Here is a 21,092-nt window from a genome sequence, read left to right as displayed (position 1 = left end):
TTGGGCCAAATCCAGCCCACCACCTGCTTTTGCAAATAAAGTTTTATTGAAACACAGCCACGTCCGTTTTCATTGCAGGAGCTGAATTGAATAGTTGCAAAAGAGACAGAATGTTTAAGCTTACATGTTTGCTGTGTGTCCCTTTATGGAAAATGTCTACTGTCTCCTAATGTAGGGGATGGATAAGGAGGGGACCCAGTCAGGACACACAGCAAAGGGACAGGTAGCCTCATCCAGGACCGACAGCAATGAAGCTTCCTTCTGGACCCATAGCCCTCTGGGGGCAGGTGTCACAGAGGTTGAGGGCACTGAGGTAACGTCTGGCTTCAGGGGAACAGGGCTCTTTTGGGGTCAGATCTCGAAGACAAAGGCAGAGCTGGCTGGGGTGTTCTGAGGGTCACCTGGCAGACACTAACCCAGCCACAGGACAGCATGGGATACTCAGCCTGGACCCTCCACACTTGTCATCCATGCCTCCTTGCACTGCCACAGGCTGACCCACTGCTCCTGACCCAGGGGCTGCAAAACCAGGTGTCTCCTGAGTGAGTTGATGCCCTCAGCTCTGGGGTGCATCCCGCACATGGCAAGATCCTAGGGATGACACATCAGTCTCCAGATTTTTGACATTTCACTGCTCTTTAAAATCCTAAAGGCTAGGAACCATTAACCCAATGCAACCTGCTGCCCTCTTGGTTCCCTGCACTCATTCCTGAGAGGTGGCTCCTGGCTTCTGGAATTGCAGTCAACTCAGTGGGGAAGGGCAGTGTCACATGGCAGCTAACCTGTAAAAAGTCCCCTCTGCTGTCAGAAGAATGTTGGTCCCTCTGAGTCACATCTACTTTCTGGTAACTTCTGCCCTGTCTGGAGCTTACAATTCAGTCTTACTCTTTTATACATCAATCATTTTAATACCCTTCTTCCTTAAGTTTGTTTCCTTCAGGATGTGGTACACTCAAGTATTTTAACGCACTCTTCAGATGACATGGTCACCCCCCTCCGGAAATGCTCCAGTTCATTAATGTTCCTCTTAAAATAACATACCCAGGCCTGGAACACTCCAGACATTCCACTGTGGCTTGCTGCTCCACAGCACTCTATTAATGAAACCGAGAAGAGGCCTAATTGTTCTAGCAGCTACTTCATGCCTCATACTCCATACCACAGTCTTAGACTGCTGCTGACTCAGACTGAACAGTGGATAGTGGGGTAGAGAGTGAAGATGGAGAGAATTAACAAGGACTGAGTATCTTCTAAGGGCCAGGCATTGTCTAGATACTCTACCTGATACCGTATCTCTTCTTCCAAAAAGCCTGCACTGTGGATATTATCCCCATTTTACAAATGAGGAATCTGAGGCTCCCAGAGGAGTTTCGTGATTTGCCCAGGGTCACACAGAAAGTTAAGTGATTTGCCCAGGACTGGTGAGTAGTAGCAGTCCTAGGTTTGGAACCCTTGTCTCTTGACTCTGAAGGCTTTCCATGTTCCGTCTGCATACACTTCTTTAACACCATGGAGCATGGGCCACTCAAACCTCAAGGTCGTTTTCATATAAATGCCTGTCAGATTTCCTCAATAATGTCTGTGTGCTGGTGTTTTCTTGTTACCCTTTTCCTCTGGTTACAAAACAGTACTTACCACTGAAGAAAAGTGAAGAGTACAGAAAAAAATACAAATGAAAATAATGACTGTATCCACCAGTTTGTAATCCAAAGTTAATCACTAATAATATCTAACACAACTCCTTACAATCTTGTTTCTATGAATGTGTGAGATTGAACCACCTGAGATGACCAATATTCAATCTTTTTTGATCTTCAAAAAAGGGAAGAGTCATACAGTTCAACCTAACACTTTTCTTTGCATAAAGCAGAAATCACACTGTGCATGTAAAATTTGTATTCTGCCTTTTCACTTAGCATTACATTATGTCCTAACATCTTTTGAAACTCTTGATAAGTAGCATTTTAAAATAGCCTAATTTGGAAATAATTTGAATTTAAAAGAATTTAGTTAACTATTCTGTTGTTGGGCATTTGCATGTTTTTCATCAAAAATAGTTCTGTGATAAACATCTTTATATATAAATATGCTTTTATATTTCTGATAATTCTTAGAATTAATTCCTAGAGGTAAAAGGGAAGTCAGAAGGAATGCTTGTGGGTTTTGATCTGTGCTACTTTCCAGAGAGACTGAGCCAATCTTCACTCCCATTGTACCCTCACCTGAGGCTTCCCTGGTGGCTCTGTAGTAAAGAATCTGCCTGCAGTGCAGGAGACCAACTGCAATGCAGAAGACATGGGTTCAATCCCTGTGTCAGGAAGATCCCCTGGAGGAGGAAATAGCAATCCACTCCAGTATTCCTGCCTGGGAAATCCCATGGGCAGGTGAGCCTGTTGGGCTACAGTCCACGGGGTTGCAAGAGTCGGACACAACTTAGCAACTACATCACCACCACCGCATAACCTCACCTACATAGAATATTAGTACTTTTAAATATTAGTTAATTTGGTTGGTTAAAAAAAAATAGTATGGCATTATTGCTTTACTCTTTATTTCCTTGATTCTTTTAAAGACTGTTGTACAGTTCATTTTTTGAACCTAAAAAATACAGGTCTTTACATTTATTTCTATATACATTATTCCACTCCATTGGGATGTTGAGTCAAAGCTGAGCCAGTAATGTGTAGTGGCTGCTGAATAAGTCAATGGCTGCCTGGAGGCATTAATAGGAGTACAGTGTGTAGAACAGGGATTGCCGTGTATAGAGCAAGTCCCCCTCTACTTCTCCCTGGTCAGAGAGTACATCTGTAGCTTTTCAAGTGTCTGGTTCAGGGTGTCTTGTTTAAGAAGGACATTCACAAACTGTAGCATATTAATTGAGGAAAGTGGTGATGGGTAATGGAAAGAGATTAAAGACATAGGGAATACTGAATGCTGAGTAAGTGGGAAACAGTTGGGCAGAAGAGCTGTATTCAGAAAGGACAGACCTCTCTGTAGCATCTTTGTCACTCTCCTATAAGTCTAAAGCTGTTCTACCATGAAAAAAGTTATTTTTAAAATAATGATGAAAAAAAAGGGATTTCCCTGGTGGGTCAGTAGTTAAGACTCTGTGCTTCCACTGCAGGGGGCACAGGTTTGATCCCTGGTCTGGGAACTAAGATCCCACATGCCGTGCAGTACAATTTAATTTATTTAATTAAATAAAAATAATTTAAAAAAATAATGATAGGCTTTAGGTATAAGACAGATTCACTTTATTTGCAGTGACTCCAGAAGCAGAAATGGGACCAATAGGTACAATTAAACAGTAATAGATTTTAGATTCACTTGAGAAAAAAGTATCTAATACTTTGCACTGTTGTATACCCAGTGAGTTCCTCAAAAACCAGTGAAGATGCCATCCCTGGAGGTATTCAAGCAAAGACTTGAATTCAGGGTGGTGGATCAGGGGCCTTGTGTATGGGGTAGAAGTTTGAACTGGCATCAGATGATGCCCAAGGTCTTGTCCTAAGCCAAGATATCGTGAGTCTATGAATTTGTGTCCTTGGGGTATGAACAAAATAGCAGTCAGAGTTGAAGGGGTTCAAGCCACCTGGAACAGGTAAAAGGGCAGATTCAGTCAGTGGGTAAGTGAGCTGACACAGGCCTCTCTCTCTGCAGTACAAGTACCTGCTGAAGCTGAAGATCATGTACACCGTGGGCTACAGCTCCTCCCTGGTGATGCTCCTGGTTGCCCTCAGCATCCTCTGTGCCTTTCGGTAAGAACAGGAACTAGCTCTCCATCTCCCTCACCTTCCCCAGGCACAGCACTTTGGGTCTCTTTTATTTGCTCAGACCAGAGAAGGGAAGGTCTGGGTGGGTCACTTTGTCTTCTCTAGATCTAAAGCTTACCTGTGGCAAAACACAGAAGTTTCTGTGACCTCCTTCAATCCTTCATTCATTTGACATTTACTGAACATCACTAAGGAGAAGGCAATGGCACCCCACTCCAGTACTCTTGCCTGGAAAATCCCATGGACGGAGGAGCCTGGTAGGCTACAGTCCATGGCGTCGCTAAGAGTCGGACACGACTGAGCGCCTTCACTTTCACTTTTCCCTTTCATGCACTGGAGAAGGAAATGGCAACCCACTCCAGTATTCTTGCCTGGAGAATCCTAGGGACGGTGGAGCCTGGTGAGCTACCGTCTATGGGGTCGCACAGAGTCGGACATGACTGAAGTGACTTAGCAGCAGCAGCAGAACATCACTAAGAACTTACTGTGCTGATGATTGCTATAAATGTATTATTTCTGATGTTCACAGAATGTTAAGAGATAGGTATCATCCTCATTTTACAGGTATACTAGCCAGACTCTTGGTTGCAAGAAACAGAAATCCATCTTAAAACATCTTAAGAAAAGCAAAGGTGACCTGAAGCCCTTAACTGACAATTTCAGGGGTATCTGGCTTCAGGTGTGGCTGGATCTAGGTGCTCAAAGTTATCAGCAGAACTAGGTCTGTCTCCTGCCATTGCTTCACCCTGCATTGGCCTCAGGCAGGCTTTATGCAGGGACAGTAGAGACAACCACCAGCAGCTGCAGAGGCACATTCTACTAGCTCAGCAACACCAGGGCAGGGAGACCCTTTTCTCCATTAGTTGCAATGAAAGTCCTGGGGGAGTTCTTATGGGAGAGCAGGCTTGGGTCTCGTGCCCAGCCCTGAGCCAATCACTGTAGCCGGGTGTGGAGTGCTCTAATTAGTCAAGTCTGTCATGAGGGTGAGGGTGGAGTAGCCTGCACCCAGAGCTAGAGTGGGTCCCCCATATGAAAGCCTGGTTCCTGTAGGGAAGGAAAGGAACAGGTGACAAACTTCTGCCCCTACCGCAAGGAGGACGCCTAGACTCTGGTTGGTGAAAGGTTTGCTTTAGGCCGTGTAGCTGAAAAGAGGTGGAGCCTCAGTCTGATTTCTCCCCACAGCCTGTGTACTTTCTGTGCCACATGCCTCCTTCCCTACCCTCCCTTCTAACAATTCTGGGAGCTACAGGTGGTGGTCGAGGCAGAATCGAATCTCACTCTTGTAATCTCAGCTTTTTTTTTTTTTTTTTTCAATTGCAGCATGAAACAGAGTAGGCTGGCCACTGGGAGCCTGGGCTCTCATTTGGGTTCTGCCAACAGGGAGGTTCATAGAGATGTCACGTCCAGTAGCTGGGTTTCCCTGGTGCATGGGGTAGGGGGTGGGGGAGCTGAGCTGAACCCTCTGGCTCTGCCCCCTATGGCCCTGCATTCTCTTTCTCCAGGAGGCTCCACTGCACCCGCAACTACATCCACATGCACCTCTTTGTGTCCTTCATCCTGCGCGCCCTGTCCAACTTCATCAAGGATGCTGTGCTCTTCTCCTCTGATGATGCCACCCACTGTGACGCCCACAGGGTAACACGCCTGCATGGCCCATGGTCTGGCCAGGCCTGCCTGCTTCCCCCCAACCCCATTCATTGAGGCTGGATTTAATGCCTAGAATCAAAGGGGCCAGCACTGGGGCTGGAATAGGAGGTTCAAGGAGTCCCATGTCCTCATACGTGCAGCCTGGGACTCCTATGAAGGCAGTTTGTTGAGAAGCCGATGGGGCTACTGTTCAACTCCCAGTGTCCTGGAGTGGATCAACCTCTCTGAGAATTAGACACATAGCAAGGCTCCTCCTTCCTCTACTCCTGCCAAGTCCCAAATGCAGACAGATGGCCAAGTCTAGAGATGGTTGGGATTGTAGAAAGAAAAAGGTGAGCACACCTTGGGCAGGTCTGCATCTACATGCCCAGATGTGCAGCAGAACATAGTCTTACCCTCTTCCTCCTTCTGAATGTGCAGAGGAGTCTTCATTCATTGCAATATCACTCTGTGTATCAGTTGAGAATCTCTTCTGCTGTACATAACACAAAACTATACATCAGTGGCTTAAACAGCTGAGGGTTGTGCCCCACAGAAGTGGTCCACAGATGGGCAACCCAGAGCTGGCACAGTGGCTCCTTGCCACAATGAACACAGTCCTTTTCCGTTTCTGCTCTGCCAGTTTTGATCTCATGCTTTATATTGCGTGTTAGCAACATGGCTGCTGCAACCCCACACCTCACATCTATGTTTCAGGCAAAAAGGAGGGAAGTCAAGGTTAAACATTTTTCTCCTTCGGACGCTTTGGCTTTTCATTTGGAAAAGAATGTGCTTCCCAAGACTGTGTTCACATCTCACTGGCTAGAACTATGTCATGTGACTATCTAACTACAGAGGAAGCTGGGAGGTTGAGTTTTTTACTATCGTAGTCTCCATAGTGGAGGCAAGCAAGGGTAAAGGGGACTGGAGATTGAGATTGGTTTAATCAGCCTGCTTGTTGTTTCCTACTACTCATACCTGTAATTGCTTATAGTTCTGTTAAGTTTGTATATTGCTTATAGCTTTTCACATGCATGTGTATATGTGTGTATTTTCTGACTCAAACTGAGAGGTCCCTCAAGCTGGGCCCCTGTGTGTCAGGGAGATTTCCAGGATGAAAGAAGAGTACCAGCTTGGAGTCAGAAGATTCTGACCCCACCTCATCACTGACCAGTGAAGTCCAGCAATGCCCAGCAGGGAACCTTTTCCGGTTCTTCTGAACTGTAGACTCGCCAGCCAGCCGTGGGCCATGCCTGGAATAAGGGTCTCTAGGAGACCACAGGCAGGAAGCACACCTGGCCAGCAGGCTGGCCCTGAGTGCTCCTCTGTGCCTGTGACCCACCTGCACTTTGTCAGCAGCCCTCTGGCCATCCCAGGAGCTGTCCTCTCTGCAGGGAAAGGCTAGGAAGAGAGGATGAAAGGGAGGGAGACCCTCATAGGGTACAAGTGGGAGCCATGAGGGCATGGAAGCCTCGTGCCCTACAGTCCTGCAGGCATGGCTTCCCGGGATCCTGACAGGGGACACGGCTGTCACCTAAGTCACAGGGGCAGGCAAGGCCGCACTGTGGCACCCCCTTGAATGTTTCAAGGTCTGCAGTCCAGATGCAGTGCGGGCAGGGGTCCTGTGTACTCTCATCAGTACTGGCTTGTCCCTTCTCCATCTATTTCTAGGAAACTTAACCATCTTTATAAAATAAAGATGGTTAATAAAATTCTTTCTTTTATTAACCTTTTGCTCAGAAATCCATTCCCCTCTCTAGGCCTCAGGTTCCTCTTCTGAAAAATGCTGTTGGGAATTGGGCAATATCTGACACAGTTTGACAATTGGCGGCCAGTTCCAGAATTTGAATGCTGCTCCTGCTGCTGCAGCAGCCCATTGGCTGTGCTGACAGAGCCTGCTGGCCTCTGGACTTCCACTCTAGAGACATCTATGAGCCTGGTCTTCTGATAGTGGAAGGCCATGGGGGATGGCCGTGAGCCTGAGAGATGCTCTCTGTGGCCTGGCTGCTGACTCCTACTGTACCCCTCGTCTCCTGGAGGGAAGCCCAGGATGGCTGGCCTGTGACTCAGCTGCCTCTCTTTGTAGGTGGGCTGTAAGCTGGTCATGGTCTTCTTCCAGTACTGCATCATGGCCAACTACTCCTGGCTGCTGGTGGAAGGCCTCTATCTTCACACGCTCCTTGTCATCTCCTTCTTCTCAGAACGGAAGTGGCTCCAGGGATTTGTGGCTCTCGGATGGGGTATGTTCTCTAGGGTATGGTGACTGTGTGACAGGTGGGAAAGGGCACTGAGGCAATAAGGGCTTGGGTTCTACTTTCAGCTCCACACTTAGTTAAGTTAGTGAACTTGTGTGATCTTAGACAAGTTGCTTGGTGGTTAACTCTCTGGCCTCAGTTTGTCTGTCAAATGGGAAATAATAGCTAAAACCTAGCCCAGATTTTTGGCATCCAAAGCCCTTTACGATTTGATACCCCCAACACCTGTTGCCTTATCTTCCCTAGACATTCCATTCATATGTTCTCATTCTCACTTCCTTTCTGTATCAGGAAGGGTGCTTTTAACTGTAGCTCTCAGAAAACCTGACTTAGATAGGCTTTAAACTTAAAAGGAATTAATTGGTTCATATAACTGATAAGTCCAGGGATCACCATTCTGGTGAGGCTGAATCCAGCAGCACAACATCATTTCTTTTTGTTTTTCTGCTTCACCTCCTGTAACATCAGTGTTATCATTAGGCTGGTGTTCCCAGTGTAACTGTCAGCAGCTTCTGGGCTTCCTCCTGGCTTCATTACTACATCTAATGAAAGAAAGAGGCTGTATCCCAGCATTCCAGAAAATACTCAGATTCACTCTGATTGTGTCATGCACATCCTTGAACCAATCACAGGGGCCTGAGGGAGTGGAATCCTCTGGCTTAAGCTACTCAAACCACAGAGCTTTTCAAAGGAAATTCAGGATTCAGTCCAGGAAGGAGAGGAAATGGTGGTAAGAGAGCCAACTGCAGGTCCCATTGCTTCTCTTCGCCCTTTCCATTCTTGTCAGTGAAGGTGATAACAATTCCAATTTCTTGAGCACCTACTGTATGCCAGGCATTGAGCTGAGCACTTTAATCATCACAACAACCTCCAGAGGCCTCTTAGGAACCTTGGCTCAGAGACATGACATAACATGCTCAGCACACACTGTGGACAAGAATAGAGTCAAGATTCAAACCAAAGCCTGTCTCTTTGCAAAGCCTCCTAATTCTTACTCTGCCACAAACAAACATCCATCCATCCTTCCAGTCATACACATGTCCATCAATCTGTACACCTGCCACCCATCCATCCATCCTTCAACTGTTCATTTGATAAACATATGTAAGCTACGCACTGGGTTCTAGACAGAGTCAGATTTCTGTGAGTGACTCACAGGCTTACAGAGGTAGTCATGTGTACCAACCATTAGCTTCATTTACTCTCTTCTTTGTGCCTTTAATTACGAAGTGCCCCTGCCAGAAATGCCCTCTACTGTCTTTTCTGCTTGTCTAAATCATGTGCAAGGGTTCTGCCTCTATCAGACCATCAGGGAAGTTGCCTGAACTGGCAGAGTTTGCCAAGCCCTCCTGCTTCTGAACTCTTGACAGTCTGATTAACACATGACCCTTGGCCAACGGAAGCTGTAGGGCCCTGCTGATCTGGATTTCCACACTGGCCAGTAGTCCCAGAGGGCCTGGGACAAGGGACTTGCCTTATACAGCCAACTCTGCCCCAAACATCCCCAATACGGAGCCAGCTCCCTGAGCCTTGACTCCCTGATCTGGCAGGATTTTCCTGAATGAACATGGATGGTTTCATCATCTATAATATCAGGATCGTAATTTATTCAGCTTTCTTTGAGCACTTCTTTGTGCTCAGAAGGGCTTATGGAGATTACAAAAATAAAAACGTTTCCATCACTCAAGGGCTTTGTAGTCTAGCAAGGAGACAAAATTGCACTGTGATAATATCTCCATCACAGATTCTTAGGAGGTTGAATGAGATGATAGCCTTCTTTTCTTCCTCAAATATTTATTGAGCATCTACTGTATGCCAGGCCCTGGGGTTAGAGCCACACATAATACAACACTGGTTCCTTCTCTCCAGGCCTCTTTGCCTGCACAACCCCAAGGGGACATGAGGGACTCAGGAAGGTCTAAAGCTTTCCAACTGTGAGAGGCTTTTCTCTTGCAAAAGCAGCGGCCTCTGCCTCAATTTGTACTCATTCCCTGCCCCAGTCCCCGGGATAAATTGCCTAAATGAGTTCATGGTCAACCATAAAACTTTGCAAAAAACTTTTTTTTTTTTTTCAAATTAGAAAAAAAAAATTACCATAGTCTCATCTATTGAACATTTTCTGGGGTTTCTTTTCAGACTTTTTTATACTCCTAGTTTTCCCCACTTGGTTACAGTTGTCCTGTATGTAGAATTTTGAATCTTGCCTCTTTCCTTGAACACAGAAGCATGCTCTGTATTCTTTCAAATCTTCAACAAACATTTTTAATACTCTGTGGATGTATATAACCAAATACCGATTTTTTTTGATGTTAAGATTGTTTCTCATTTTTCACTGTGATAAATAACACAGTGAGGAGTGCTTTTGTGGGCAAAGCTTATTCCATGTGTAATAGAGAATCCTGCAATTGGGATCCCTGAGTCAGAAGGCACAGGCATATAAAATTTTTAATACTTATCCAAAGCTTTTACTTTTTCAAGGTGGCTGGAGTGTCAGTCTGTGCCCAGAAAAGTGTGGCACCTCAGGCTTTCGTAGGAGATGAATCAAGCGCCCTCCCACTCACAGAGGGAACTCACACCAGTGCTTCTCCAGCTGGAGAGGCATTGGAATCATGCAGAGGGCATGTCCACTCACCCGGCCCTGGGCTCCTCCCCTGGCCAGAGTCTTGGTCTGGTGGGCAGGGGTGGAGCCTGACACTCTGCATTTCTCACTGGGCCCCAGGTGATGCTGACACCCCTGTCCCAAGGGCCACACTTAAAACCATAATTTAAGCAGTTATCAGGTTTTCTAACTTTTCCACTGACTCACTGTTAAAGATGTAAAACAAATAATAATAAATAAGTGGCCCTCAGAGTCCATATTTGCTCAAAGTACCCAGAATTTAGGTGAAGAAATTTTTTATCAATGTCATACATGCACTTGGTTTAAAGAATTAAATAGAAGTACAAGTCTAGGACTTCCCTGGTGGCACAGGGATAAGAATCTGCCTGCCAATGTAGGGGACATGGGTTTGATCCCTGGTCTGGAAGATTCCACATGCCATGGGGCAGTTAAGCCTGTGTGCCACAACCTCTGAGTCCAAGCTCTGGAGCCCCCGAGCCGTGACTATGGAGCCTGTGTGCTGCAACTACTGAAGCCCGTGCGCCTAGAACAAGAGAAGGCACCGTGGTGAGAAGCCTTTGCACCACTACAAAGAGTACCTCCAGCTCTCTGCAACTCGAGACAGTCTGCACAAAGCAACAAAGACCCAGCACAGCCAAAAATTTAAAAAATAAGTTAGAATTTTTAAAAAGAGGATAAACTTCCTTAAAAAATAAAATGTAAGCCTAAAATGAAAAACAAAAAGTCCCCTGAAAAGGATCTCACTTCTGCCTCTCAGAGGTAATATCCTCCCATTTTTCAGTTCTTCCTCCTAATATTTACTCTCATATTTCTGAACAATATTCTACTATTTCTTGATTTGTCCATCTGAGATATTATTGGTTGACTCCTTGTGATGGAAGGGAAGGATATAAAATTCTTCATCTACCACCTCCATCTTCCCATTAGAGTCGTTCACATTTTGGGGATAAATCATATTCAATGTATACATCATTATATCTATGTAAATATTCCTCATAGCTCAGATGGTAGAGCAACTGCCTGTAATGTAGGAGACCTGGATACAATCCCTATGTTGGGAAGACCCCCTGAGGAAGGAAATGGCAACCCACTACAGTATTCTTGCCTGGGAAATCCCATGGACAGAGGAGCCTGGTGGGCTACAGTCCATGGGGTTGCAAAGAGTCAGACATGACTGAGTTATTAACACACACACAAATCATATTCAATGTATACATCATTCAGTTCAGCTCAGTTCAGTTGCTCAGTCATGTCTGACTCTTTGTGACCCCATGGACTGCAGCACACCAGGCCTCTCTGTCCATCACCAACTCCTGGAGTTAACTCAACTCATGTCCAGTGAGTCAGTGATGCCATCCTACCATCTCATGCTCTGTCATCCCCTTTTCCTCCTGCTTCAATCTTTCCCAGCATCAGGGTCTTTTCAAATGAGTCAGTTCTTATCAGGTGGCCAAAGTATTCGACTTTCAGCTTCAGCATCAGTCCTTCCAATAACTATTCAGGACTGATTTCCTTTAGTATGGACTGGTATACATCATTATGTCTATATAAATATTGTTCACTTCCAAGCCAAGTGGTGTAAAATCATTTTACTTTCAATATTTGATTTTTTATGTTTTATGGAGTCATTTTTTAAATTTAATTTTTATTTTATATTGGAGTATAGTTGATTTACAATGTTGTATTAGTTTCAGGTGTACAGCAAAGTGGATCAGCCGTACATATACATGTATCTACTTTTTTCTGATTCTTTTCCCATATAGATTATTACACAGTATTGAATAGAGTTCCCTGTGCTATACAGCAGGTCCTTGTTGATTGTTTTATATATTGTTGTTCAGTCGCTCAGTCATGTCTGACTCTTTGCAACCCCATGGACTATAGCATGCCAGGCTTCCCTGTCCTTCACCATCTCCCAGAGCTTGCTCAAACTCATATCCATTTAGTCGGTGATGCCATCCAAGAATCTGGTCCTCTGTCACCCCCTTCTCCTCCTGTCTTCTATCTTTCCCAACATCAGGGTCTTTTCAAATGAGTCGGCTCTTCGCATTAGGTAGCCAGAGTATTAAGTTTCAGCTTCAGCATCAGTCCTTCCAATGAAAATTCAGGACTGATTTCCTTTAGGATTAACTGGTTGGATCTCCTTGCAGTCTAAGGGGCTCTCAAGAGTCTTCTCCAACACCACAGTTTGAAAGAATCAATTGTGTGGGGCTCAGCCTTCTTTATGGTCCAATTCTTACATCCATACACAACTACTGGAAAAACCATAGCTTTGACTAGACAGACCTTTGTCAGCAAAGTAATGTCTCTGCTTTTTAATATGCTGTCTAGGTCGGTCATAGCTTTTCTTTCAAGGAGCAAGTGTCTTTTAATTTCATGGCTACAGTCACCATCTGCGGTGATTTTGGAGCCCAAGAAAATAAAGTCTATCACCGTTTCCATTGTTTCCCCATCTATTTGCCATGAAGTGATGGGACCGGATGCCACGATCTTAGTTTTTTGAATGTTGAACTTTAAGCCAACTTTTTCACTCTCCTCTTTCAATTTCATTAAGAGGCTCTTTAGTTCTTCTTCACTTTCTGCCATAAGGGTGGTGTCATCTGCACATCTGAGGTTATTGATATTTCTTCCCACAATCTTGATTCCAGCTTGTGCTTCATCCAGCCCAGCATTGGCATGATATACTCTGCAAATAAGTTAAACAAGTAGGGTGACAATATATAGTGGTATGTATATGTTAATCCCAAAATTATGGAGTCATTTTTAATTGACTCATTTTATGTTGCTGTCATTAATTCTCCCAAATTCTCAACACAGCTGGAAAACCCTCCAGTGCCAGGTTTCCTATCATCAAATGCAACAACGTGAAATCTATTACTTTTATTTGTTTGGTTTATTCCTGCTCTATTAGTATCCCAGGGCTGCTGTAACAGGTTGCCACTGGCTTAAAACAACAGAAATTTATTCTTTCCCACTGTGGGGACCAGAAGTTCAAAGTCAGGCTTTGGCAGGGCCAATTCCTTCTAAGATCTCTGAGGGACTATATGTTCCATGCCTTTGCCCTAGTTTCTGGCAATCCTTGGTCTTCTTTGCCTGGTGGGAGCTTCACTCCAATTTCTGCCTCCATCTCTACGTGGTCTTCTTCTCTCTGTGTCTCCTCTCTTTGTGTGGGTCTCAGTACCTTCTTAAAAAGATAACAGTCATATTGGATTAAGGCCCATATAAATATGACCTCATCTTAACTAATGACCTTGTTTCCAGGAAAGTGAAAGGTCACACCTAGGGTTCTAAGGATATGAACCTTTAGGGTGGAGAGGGTGATGCCATTTAACATAATCTACTCACCCATGTTCTTTCTAAAGGAGCTTTCTGCCCTCTTGCTCTGCCCTCTGGTCGTTCTCTAGACTCACTCACTCCCTTAACCTTCACGTTGAGTTTTTCTTCATTTCCTCCACAAATCCTATACCTTGACTTCTTGTTTCCCTATCTTTGGTTTACTGTTTGGTTGTGTTGGAGTTCATCCTCTAGTATCTGTCTAACAGAGTGCATGGAAGGTACATTCTTTTGCACTCCATATCTAAACATATCTTTTTTTAATTTTAAGTATATTTATTTACTTGGCTGTACCAGGTCTTAGTTGTGGCATGTGGGATCCAGTTCCCTGACCAGGGATTGAAGCCTGGCCCCCTGCATTGGGAGTGAGAGTCTTAGTGTTATAGCCACGCGTTCCGGGAAACAAGCTCACTCAGAAGGACGATGCAGATAGTGAAGTGCAGTTTATTACACCGGCGGGCCCAAGGCAGAGTCTCCTCTTAGCCAAGGACCCCGACCAGCATTTGTGAAAATCTTTTATACCCCATGTGTACGTGTCTGAACCCACCACCCAATTTCCTTGTGACTTACATAAACAAAGGAAAGGTAAATACAATCACAATAACCCTATCATTCATGTGTTATGTGTTCAAACAATCAATAATCAATAAGCCCGAGGTTACATTCCAAACAGTCAATAATCAATAAGCCCGAGGTTACAGAAAAAACCTTCTATTGTCGTTTCCACAGGCACTAAGCACAGAGTTCAGAGTCCATTAGAGAGGTGGCCGAACATGATTAGCACAAACAGGCCTAAGATGGAGTCCAGGCCCTATAAATTCCTTCTTCATTAGCCCCTGGACCACCAGGGAAGTCCTAAACACATCTTTTTTCAGCTTTCACACCTAATTTATAGTTTTCCTGGGCATAGAAATTAGGTTGAAAATTGTTTCCCCAGAATTTTGAAGGTCTTCTATTTTGGCATCTGATGTTGTGGGACTTGCCATGTCATTCTGTTTCCCAAGCTTTTACTCACCTCTCTGTATAAGCTACAGAATCTTCTCTCTGTCCCCTGTGATTTTTTTTTTCTTACTTTTTGGCTGTGCCATGCAGCATGTGGGATCTTAGTTCCTCAACCAGGAATGGAAACTGTGGCCCTTGCAGTGTAAGTACAGAGTCTTTTTTTTAAACCCTTGCCTGAGATTGACACGTACACACTGCTTTATTTATTTATCTTTGGCTGTGCTGGGTCTTTGCTGCACACAGGCTTTCTCTAGTTGTAGAGAACTGGGGCTACTCTCTAGTTGCCATCTGCAGGCTTCTCACTGTGGTGGCGTCTCTTGTTGTGGAGCACAGGTTCTAGGCACACGAGCTTCAGTAGTTTCATTAGTTCTAGGCTTGAGGGCCCTAGAGTGTGCAGGCTTCAGTAGTTGTGGCTCTCGGGGTCTAGAGTGCAGGCTGTTGGCAGCTCTTAGGCTTGGTTGCTCCTCAGCAGGTAGAATCTTTCCGGACCAGGGATCAAACCCAGGTCCCCTGCATTGGCAGGCAGATTCTTATCCACTGCACCACCAGGAAAGTCAGGAAGCATGGAGTCTTAATCGCTGGACTGTCAGGGAAGTCCCTGTCCCTTGCGTTTTGAAATGTCATAGGGCTGTGCCCCCACGCAAGTCTGTTTTCATCTTTTTTGCTGGTGAGTGGCGGTCCTTTCATCTGGAGACTCACATCTGTCATTTCTTGGACAGTCTTCTTACACTGTCCCTTTGATCTTTTCTTCCCCCTCTGGTTTTTATCCTCTCTTTCTGAAACTTTTAATCAGATGGTTCACATCCTGGAATTGACTTCTAATTTTCTCCTTTCTTTCCTCCTATTAATACTTTTCATTCCACACTTTGTGTTCTGGGCAATTCCTGGTCTTTATCTTCCAGACCATCTATGGAATTTTTTTAAGTCTTGATCATCATATATTTAGTTTCCAAGCCCTCTTCCTTGTTCTCTGAATGCTCCCTGTTTTCAACATCCTGTTTGTGTCTTGTAGAGGTAATCTTCCCTCTAATCTCTCTGATGATATTCCTTAGAATTGTTTTGTTCAAGTTCCTCCTACAGCCTGTATGGTCTATTTCCTCTGAGTTCCTTTTCTCTGCTTGTTTTGGTCTTGGTCTTTTATGTAATCGGCCTTCCTCAGATGTTGGTGACCTTGACCATTCATAATTAAGAGTGAGTCACTTCAGTGTTGACTGAAGGCTGTCTCTGTGTATGTGTGTCTGTGTGGGGTGGTTGTGGTGCTTGGGGGTTGGGTCACATCTCTCGTGGGAGACTGGGCTGGAAATGGCCACTGTGTTGGGGTCCTCAGCATGGCTACCTATAGGCCCTTTTTCTAGGCTGTTTGTTTCCTCCAGGGAGGAATCCTTTCATCTCCCACCTGGGGTGGAGGTTGGAGGGCTGGAGCAGCATAGAATCCTGGCTGCTGGAGGTCTGAAAACTGAGCAGCCTGGGGGTGGGGCTCTTCTCAGTTAGGGGAGAGATAGGCATGTCCATTAGAAATAGAATCCGAGTTATATTTTATATAACTTAAAATTTTCTAGTAACCACAGTAAAAAGAAACTAGTTTCACTAATTAGTGAAATTCAATAGTATATGTTATATAACCCAATATAACCAAAATATCAACCTTTTAACGTATAATTTTAAAAATTGTTAATAACATAATTTACATTCTTTTTATTCATGCCAGATCTTCTAAATCTGCTATCTTGTGCTTTTAGCACATCTCATCTGAGAGCAGCCACTTAGCAAGGGCTCAGAAGCCACACGTGGTGAGAGACGGCAGTACTGGGCAGCACAGGCGTAGACCAGCTCAGCTGAGAACCCCTCCCACCTTCTGCTGGGCCAGAGCCCCAGTCCTCCTCGGCTCAGTTGCCCCCAAGAATTCATTTCTGTCAGAGGTGAACAGTTGACTATTTGGCTGTGGGAGGGTGGTTCTGACCAGTTGAGTGGTTACGGGCTTCCTGTCCAGACTTCCAAACCATCCTGCTGCCTACCCCCAGGCGCAGAAGGCGTGCCTTCTCGGTGGCACCCCCGTGCAGCACTCATGCTTCAGCTTTCTCTGCTCTGGGACATCAGTCAGTTACTGCTCCTCTGCCAGCTGCCAGCTTCCTAAGAGTGTTGACATCTCTCATCTACTGTACCCTCCTTTTCCATTCTTTGGGCTTATAGGCTTGTAGCATTTTAATTTTTTACTATCATTTTGAAGGGGTTTCAATGAGAAACAGATAAATGTGTAACTTCAACTTAACATGTTCAACTAGAAGTCAGGAAATGTTCTTGTATTTTGTCTTTAAAATTCTTGTGTATTACAAATCTCTACTCTAAAATCTATTTTTGTTTAAATGACGTCCATAGGTTACATTACCGCGTCAAATGGCTAAAGTTCTTACAAATCAATATTCGAATAGAACTGATTGTTCTCCTGTGGTCTTGTATCCCCTCCCCAAATATCCCAGTTTGATAAAGGGGCTCCACCAGTGGCCTCCACAAGCTCCTGGTCCCCTCCCTTCTCCCCTGCAGCAGTCCTTCAGAGTCTGGCCTATGCTTCTAGGAGACCCCTGCCTCCAAGTGGCCTTCAGGATCTATCTGATCCTGCGTCAGTTCCCAAGGATTTCTTGGCACCCTTGAAGCATGAAGCTGCACATTTACACAGGATGGCAAGGGGGTTTCCATGGCAACTAGACCTCAGCATCTGCTCACTATCTGGCCTAGAGTCACTGATTGTCCTGTTTCTTATAAGGGTGTGGAAAATTGAGTCATCTCCCTTTTGCCCACCGTCCCCCCTTTATTTTTAACCCTCAGGTTCCCCAGCCATCTTTGTTGCTTCGTGGGCTGTCACCAGGCACTTTCTGGAAGATGTTGGGTAAGCTGTTGGATGGAGAGGTAACAAGTATATTTTATATTGTCCAGTTCTTTCAATAGGATGGACCCTTCTCTGAAGCTGTTATTTAGGAGAGGCCTATGTCTCAGACCTGGAGCCACAGGCAGGTTCTCTGCAGTGCAGTCTGCTGAGTGCCCAGCCCTCCTGGATGTGTGTTTGCAGACATGCTGAGCCACTCTCCTGCTGGCCGATCAGCTCTGTGCTTGGGTCAAGTGCCTGACAAGAGCTGTGCTGCTCAGGGAGGAAGCTCTAAGGGCCAATCTAGCTTTTCTCTTCCTGGCAGCTCCCTCCTCCACTCCTCCTGACATGGGATGTTTGAGTCCTGCAGACTCAGGAGAGCAAGAGAGTAGAAGCAGCCTTCAAATCCCTGATGGGTGCAAAGAGATCTAGTCTCATTCTCTAAAGATTTGGGCTCAGGGACAGGGTGAGCCTGGGGGCTACTGTGAGTGGGCTCGTGGAAGGAAAGCTTGAAAGAAGCTGGGGAGGTGGTGAGGCAGCATGGCCATGTGGGAGGCTGTGTTTCATTCATGTAATGACACAGCCAGGCCATGACTGACCAGGTATAGAAGTGTCTTGCTGTCCAAATTCAGTCTAAAATAATCTTTTTAATTGAATTAATTCCCTCTTTTTAAAAAAATTTGGATTTTTAATTTCTCGAGAACAAATGGAAAGTTCTGTCAACATCCCCTCGGTCCCTTGTGGCAAAAATGAGCTGGACAGAGCTGTGGCCACCTTAGACCAAGCACAGTCTGTCCATTTGCCAAGTCCTCCATGCCCCCAGCCCTGTGCTTGATGTCCCCAGGCCTGAGGTCACATGACACTCACCCAGACACTTCACTCCCTGACACTTCACCTGCCTGGCTGCTGTTGGCCACCACGCTCCCCAGTGATCTTGACCATGCACTTGGCTCTGGGGTCCAGAATCTTCCATCTCAGAACTGTGTGCTTTTGCTCCCTAGACACTCACTGGGCTTGCCTGGAGCCTGGACGCTCCCCAGCCCTGGCAGTGCTCTTGGCAGCAGAAGACGGTCAGTCCTAAGGGTGTTAAGCCCACAGTCTCCAGGGGGCAGAACCACAACATAGTCCTTCCTGCAAAGGGCATCTCTGAGAACAGGTCTCTTCTGGTCAGCCCAGCTCCCCACTCCTAATGATGCCTGGCTGTCCCTCCCTAGGTGCTGGGACATCAATGCCAACGCGTCCATCTGGTGGGTCATCCGAGGGCCTGTGATCCTCTCCATCCTGGTAAGTAGCTAGCCCCCCTGATCTAGGTTCCAATGGGAGAGACCAGAACAGTGACAGGCTTGCAGGGTGGAGGGCCTTGCAGCCTTGCTGCCTCCAGGTGTGTGGAGGAATAAACCAGAGTTTCCAGAGGCTGGGCAGCAGCAGGAGGGTCTAGGAACCCTGCCCCCAGAGACTGCCAGAGTGGAGGAGAGCGAGGCCAGAGCAAAAGCTTGCCTTGGCCTTGTCCACTGGGAGCAGCTTCGGTGTACCTAGCAGAGCTCCTTACCCAGAGTGGCTGGCTCAGGTCGCTTGAGATTCTACCCTCACTGGTTCAGATGGTTGGATCTTGATCACTTTTCTAAGCATTCTCTGGTTGAACTGGGCAGACTCACTGAGCCAGGATCACGGAAGGGGTAGCACCTGGGGAAAGCCAAGGTTGCTGTGGTCTTGGCCTCTGTGGTGATGGGGCAGGAGGGCAGGCCCGGAGGGGTGTCCCCAGGGGCGAGATTCAGGAGTGACTTAGACAGGGCAGTTCAGGGTGTCTCAACCTTTGCTCTCCTGTCAACCTGGGAGCCTTCTAAAAAATACCAATAGCAGAGATTCAGGCTCTCCTTGTCCTGGGGAGGGGCCTGGGCTTTCGGCTTGTTTTTTTTTTTTTTTTTTTATCGGCTTGGTTTTAAGTTCCCAGGTGATTCTGCTCTGCAGTCCAGAGCCCTGTAACTGAGCCTGTGGGTGTGGCTAATGATAAGGAAGATCCATGGCAGGGGTGGCGCCCTGGGGCAGCCCTTTTCCTAAGTAATGTGCACAGTCTCAGAGGGATGCCAAGACTACAGAACCAGGTGACAGGAAGTGCCCTTCCTAGGCTCACAGGAGGGTCAGACGGGGCAGCAGCCCCCTCTCCACTAGCTGGCTGGCTTGCCTTGTGTGGCTGGTTGAAGGGGCCATCCCATAACCACTTTCCTTTTTGTTTTTTCAAAAATAGTAGAATTTGGGACTTCCCTCGTGGTCCAGTGGTTAAGACTTGGCGCTCCAAATGCAGGGGTCACGGGTTCAATCCCTGATCAAGGAACCTAATACCCTGCATGCTGCATGGTGTGGCCAAAAAACAAACAAACAAAAAAGAGTAGAATTTTACACCATCCTCCCTATTATCTCAACTCACAACAGGAGAGCTGGAAATTGTAGAGAAATCTGAGTAGCAGCCATGATAGGCCGCTGAGTAGCTCAGGAGAGCATAATGACTTTTCCCTATTTCTGCTTCTCTTAGAGGATGTGAAGGTCATTCATTAATCTGGAACCACTCAGGGGTAGGAGTTAGGGTTAGAAATGTAGTGTCTGATATGGTCATAATGCACAGTTATCACCAGTACAGAAGGTGTCTAGTGCTTTAAACACAACTTTATTTTTGCTGCCCTGAGACATTGCTACCCAAAGTCACTTTATGTTAATAAATAAATAATTTGATTATAATTTTGATTAGGCCAATTTTAGCATAGTGTTTTCTAATCTGACTAAACTAAAATTTAAGGGATAGTGAAGGATATTAAGCTTTCATTTCCTACTACAGTCTTAATACACTGAAAACTGTATACTGAAATCTGCTATTATTTATCAAAAGTTGTTTTTTGTCAGCTTGTCACATTTAAATAATGTCTGAACATTTTTTATTAGCATAATAATATGGCAGAAAAATATTGACTATTCTATCACTAATTATGTTATACAAAGAATGTACTTGTTTTATATTAAATCAAAACATATTCTCACTTCTAAAATAATAGTAATAGAATTCATATAAAAATGGAAAAATACAAAATGTATTTTTAAAAAGGGAATAAAATCACCCATATTTGTAGCACCTAGATGGACATTATGATGCTGTACTTTTCTGTCCTGTAATTGTCTTTGAGTGCATGTACTTTTTCAAAATGCTTATTATAGTTTTGTGTCCTAGTTTGTTTTTTTCCATTAGCAGTGGATGTAAGCTTTCCAATGTCACTTGAGATTATTTGATCAACTGCTGTGCTATAGCTGCTAAATACTGAGCCAGTTTCCTTGCTATAATTCTCGGACTTTGACAGGCCAGCCCCGGAGAGCCCCAGGGCCCAGGCTGATTTCATGAGACTGAGGTCTCTCTAGTGATTGAGGATATTGGTGGGGGAGGGGGCACCCCTGATGCCAAGTATCTCTCTCCCAGCCTGTCACGTGGCCCAGAATCCCACTATTTAAGATTCATTCTTGGGATAGTTAAATTTTTCCCTTTGCTTTCAAGTGCTTCCTTTAAATACAACTCAGAGGCAAAAAATAAAAGAGCCTTTGTTAGTTTACACCATGTACAGCTTAAAGCAAGATGCACAAAG

General features: G+C 45.4%; 1 protein-coding gene across 1 annotated transcript in view; it reads left to right on the top strand.

Annotated features, from left to right (window-relative positions):
* Nucleotides 1-21,092, top strand: part of SCTR (secretin receptor) — a 71,643-nt gene that overhangs the window by 40,666 nt on the left and 9,885 nt on the right. Inside the window, exons 6-10 of the mRNA XM_081574982.1 lie at nt 3,661-3,758; nt 5,276-5,408; nt 7,486-7,639; nt 17,433-17,493; nt 18,684-18,753. Coding sequence (XP_081431108.1) covers nt 3,661-3,758; nt 5,276-5,408; nt 7,486-7,639; nt 17,433-17,493; nt 18,684-18,753 — 516 coding nt within the window. The remainder of the gene's footprint in view (nt 1-3,660; nt 3,759-5,275; nt 5,409-7,485; nt 7,640-17,432; nt 17,494-18,683; nt 18,754-21,092) is intronic.

Source organism: Giraffa tippelskirchi, chromosome 3, assembly GCF_054371585.1.
Source record: "Giraffa tippelskirchi isolate mGirTip1 chromosome 3, T2T-mGirTip1v1.2.pri, whole genome shotgun sequence".
Lineage (NCBI taxonomy): Eukaryota > Metazoa > Chordata > Mammalia > Artiodactyla > Giraffidae > Giraffa > Giraffa tippelskirchi.
The sequence above is the reverse complement of the archived record's forward strand: the minus strand, read 5'-3'. Positions and strand labels throughout refer to the sequence as shown.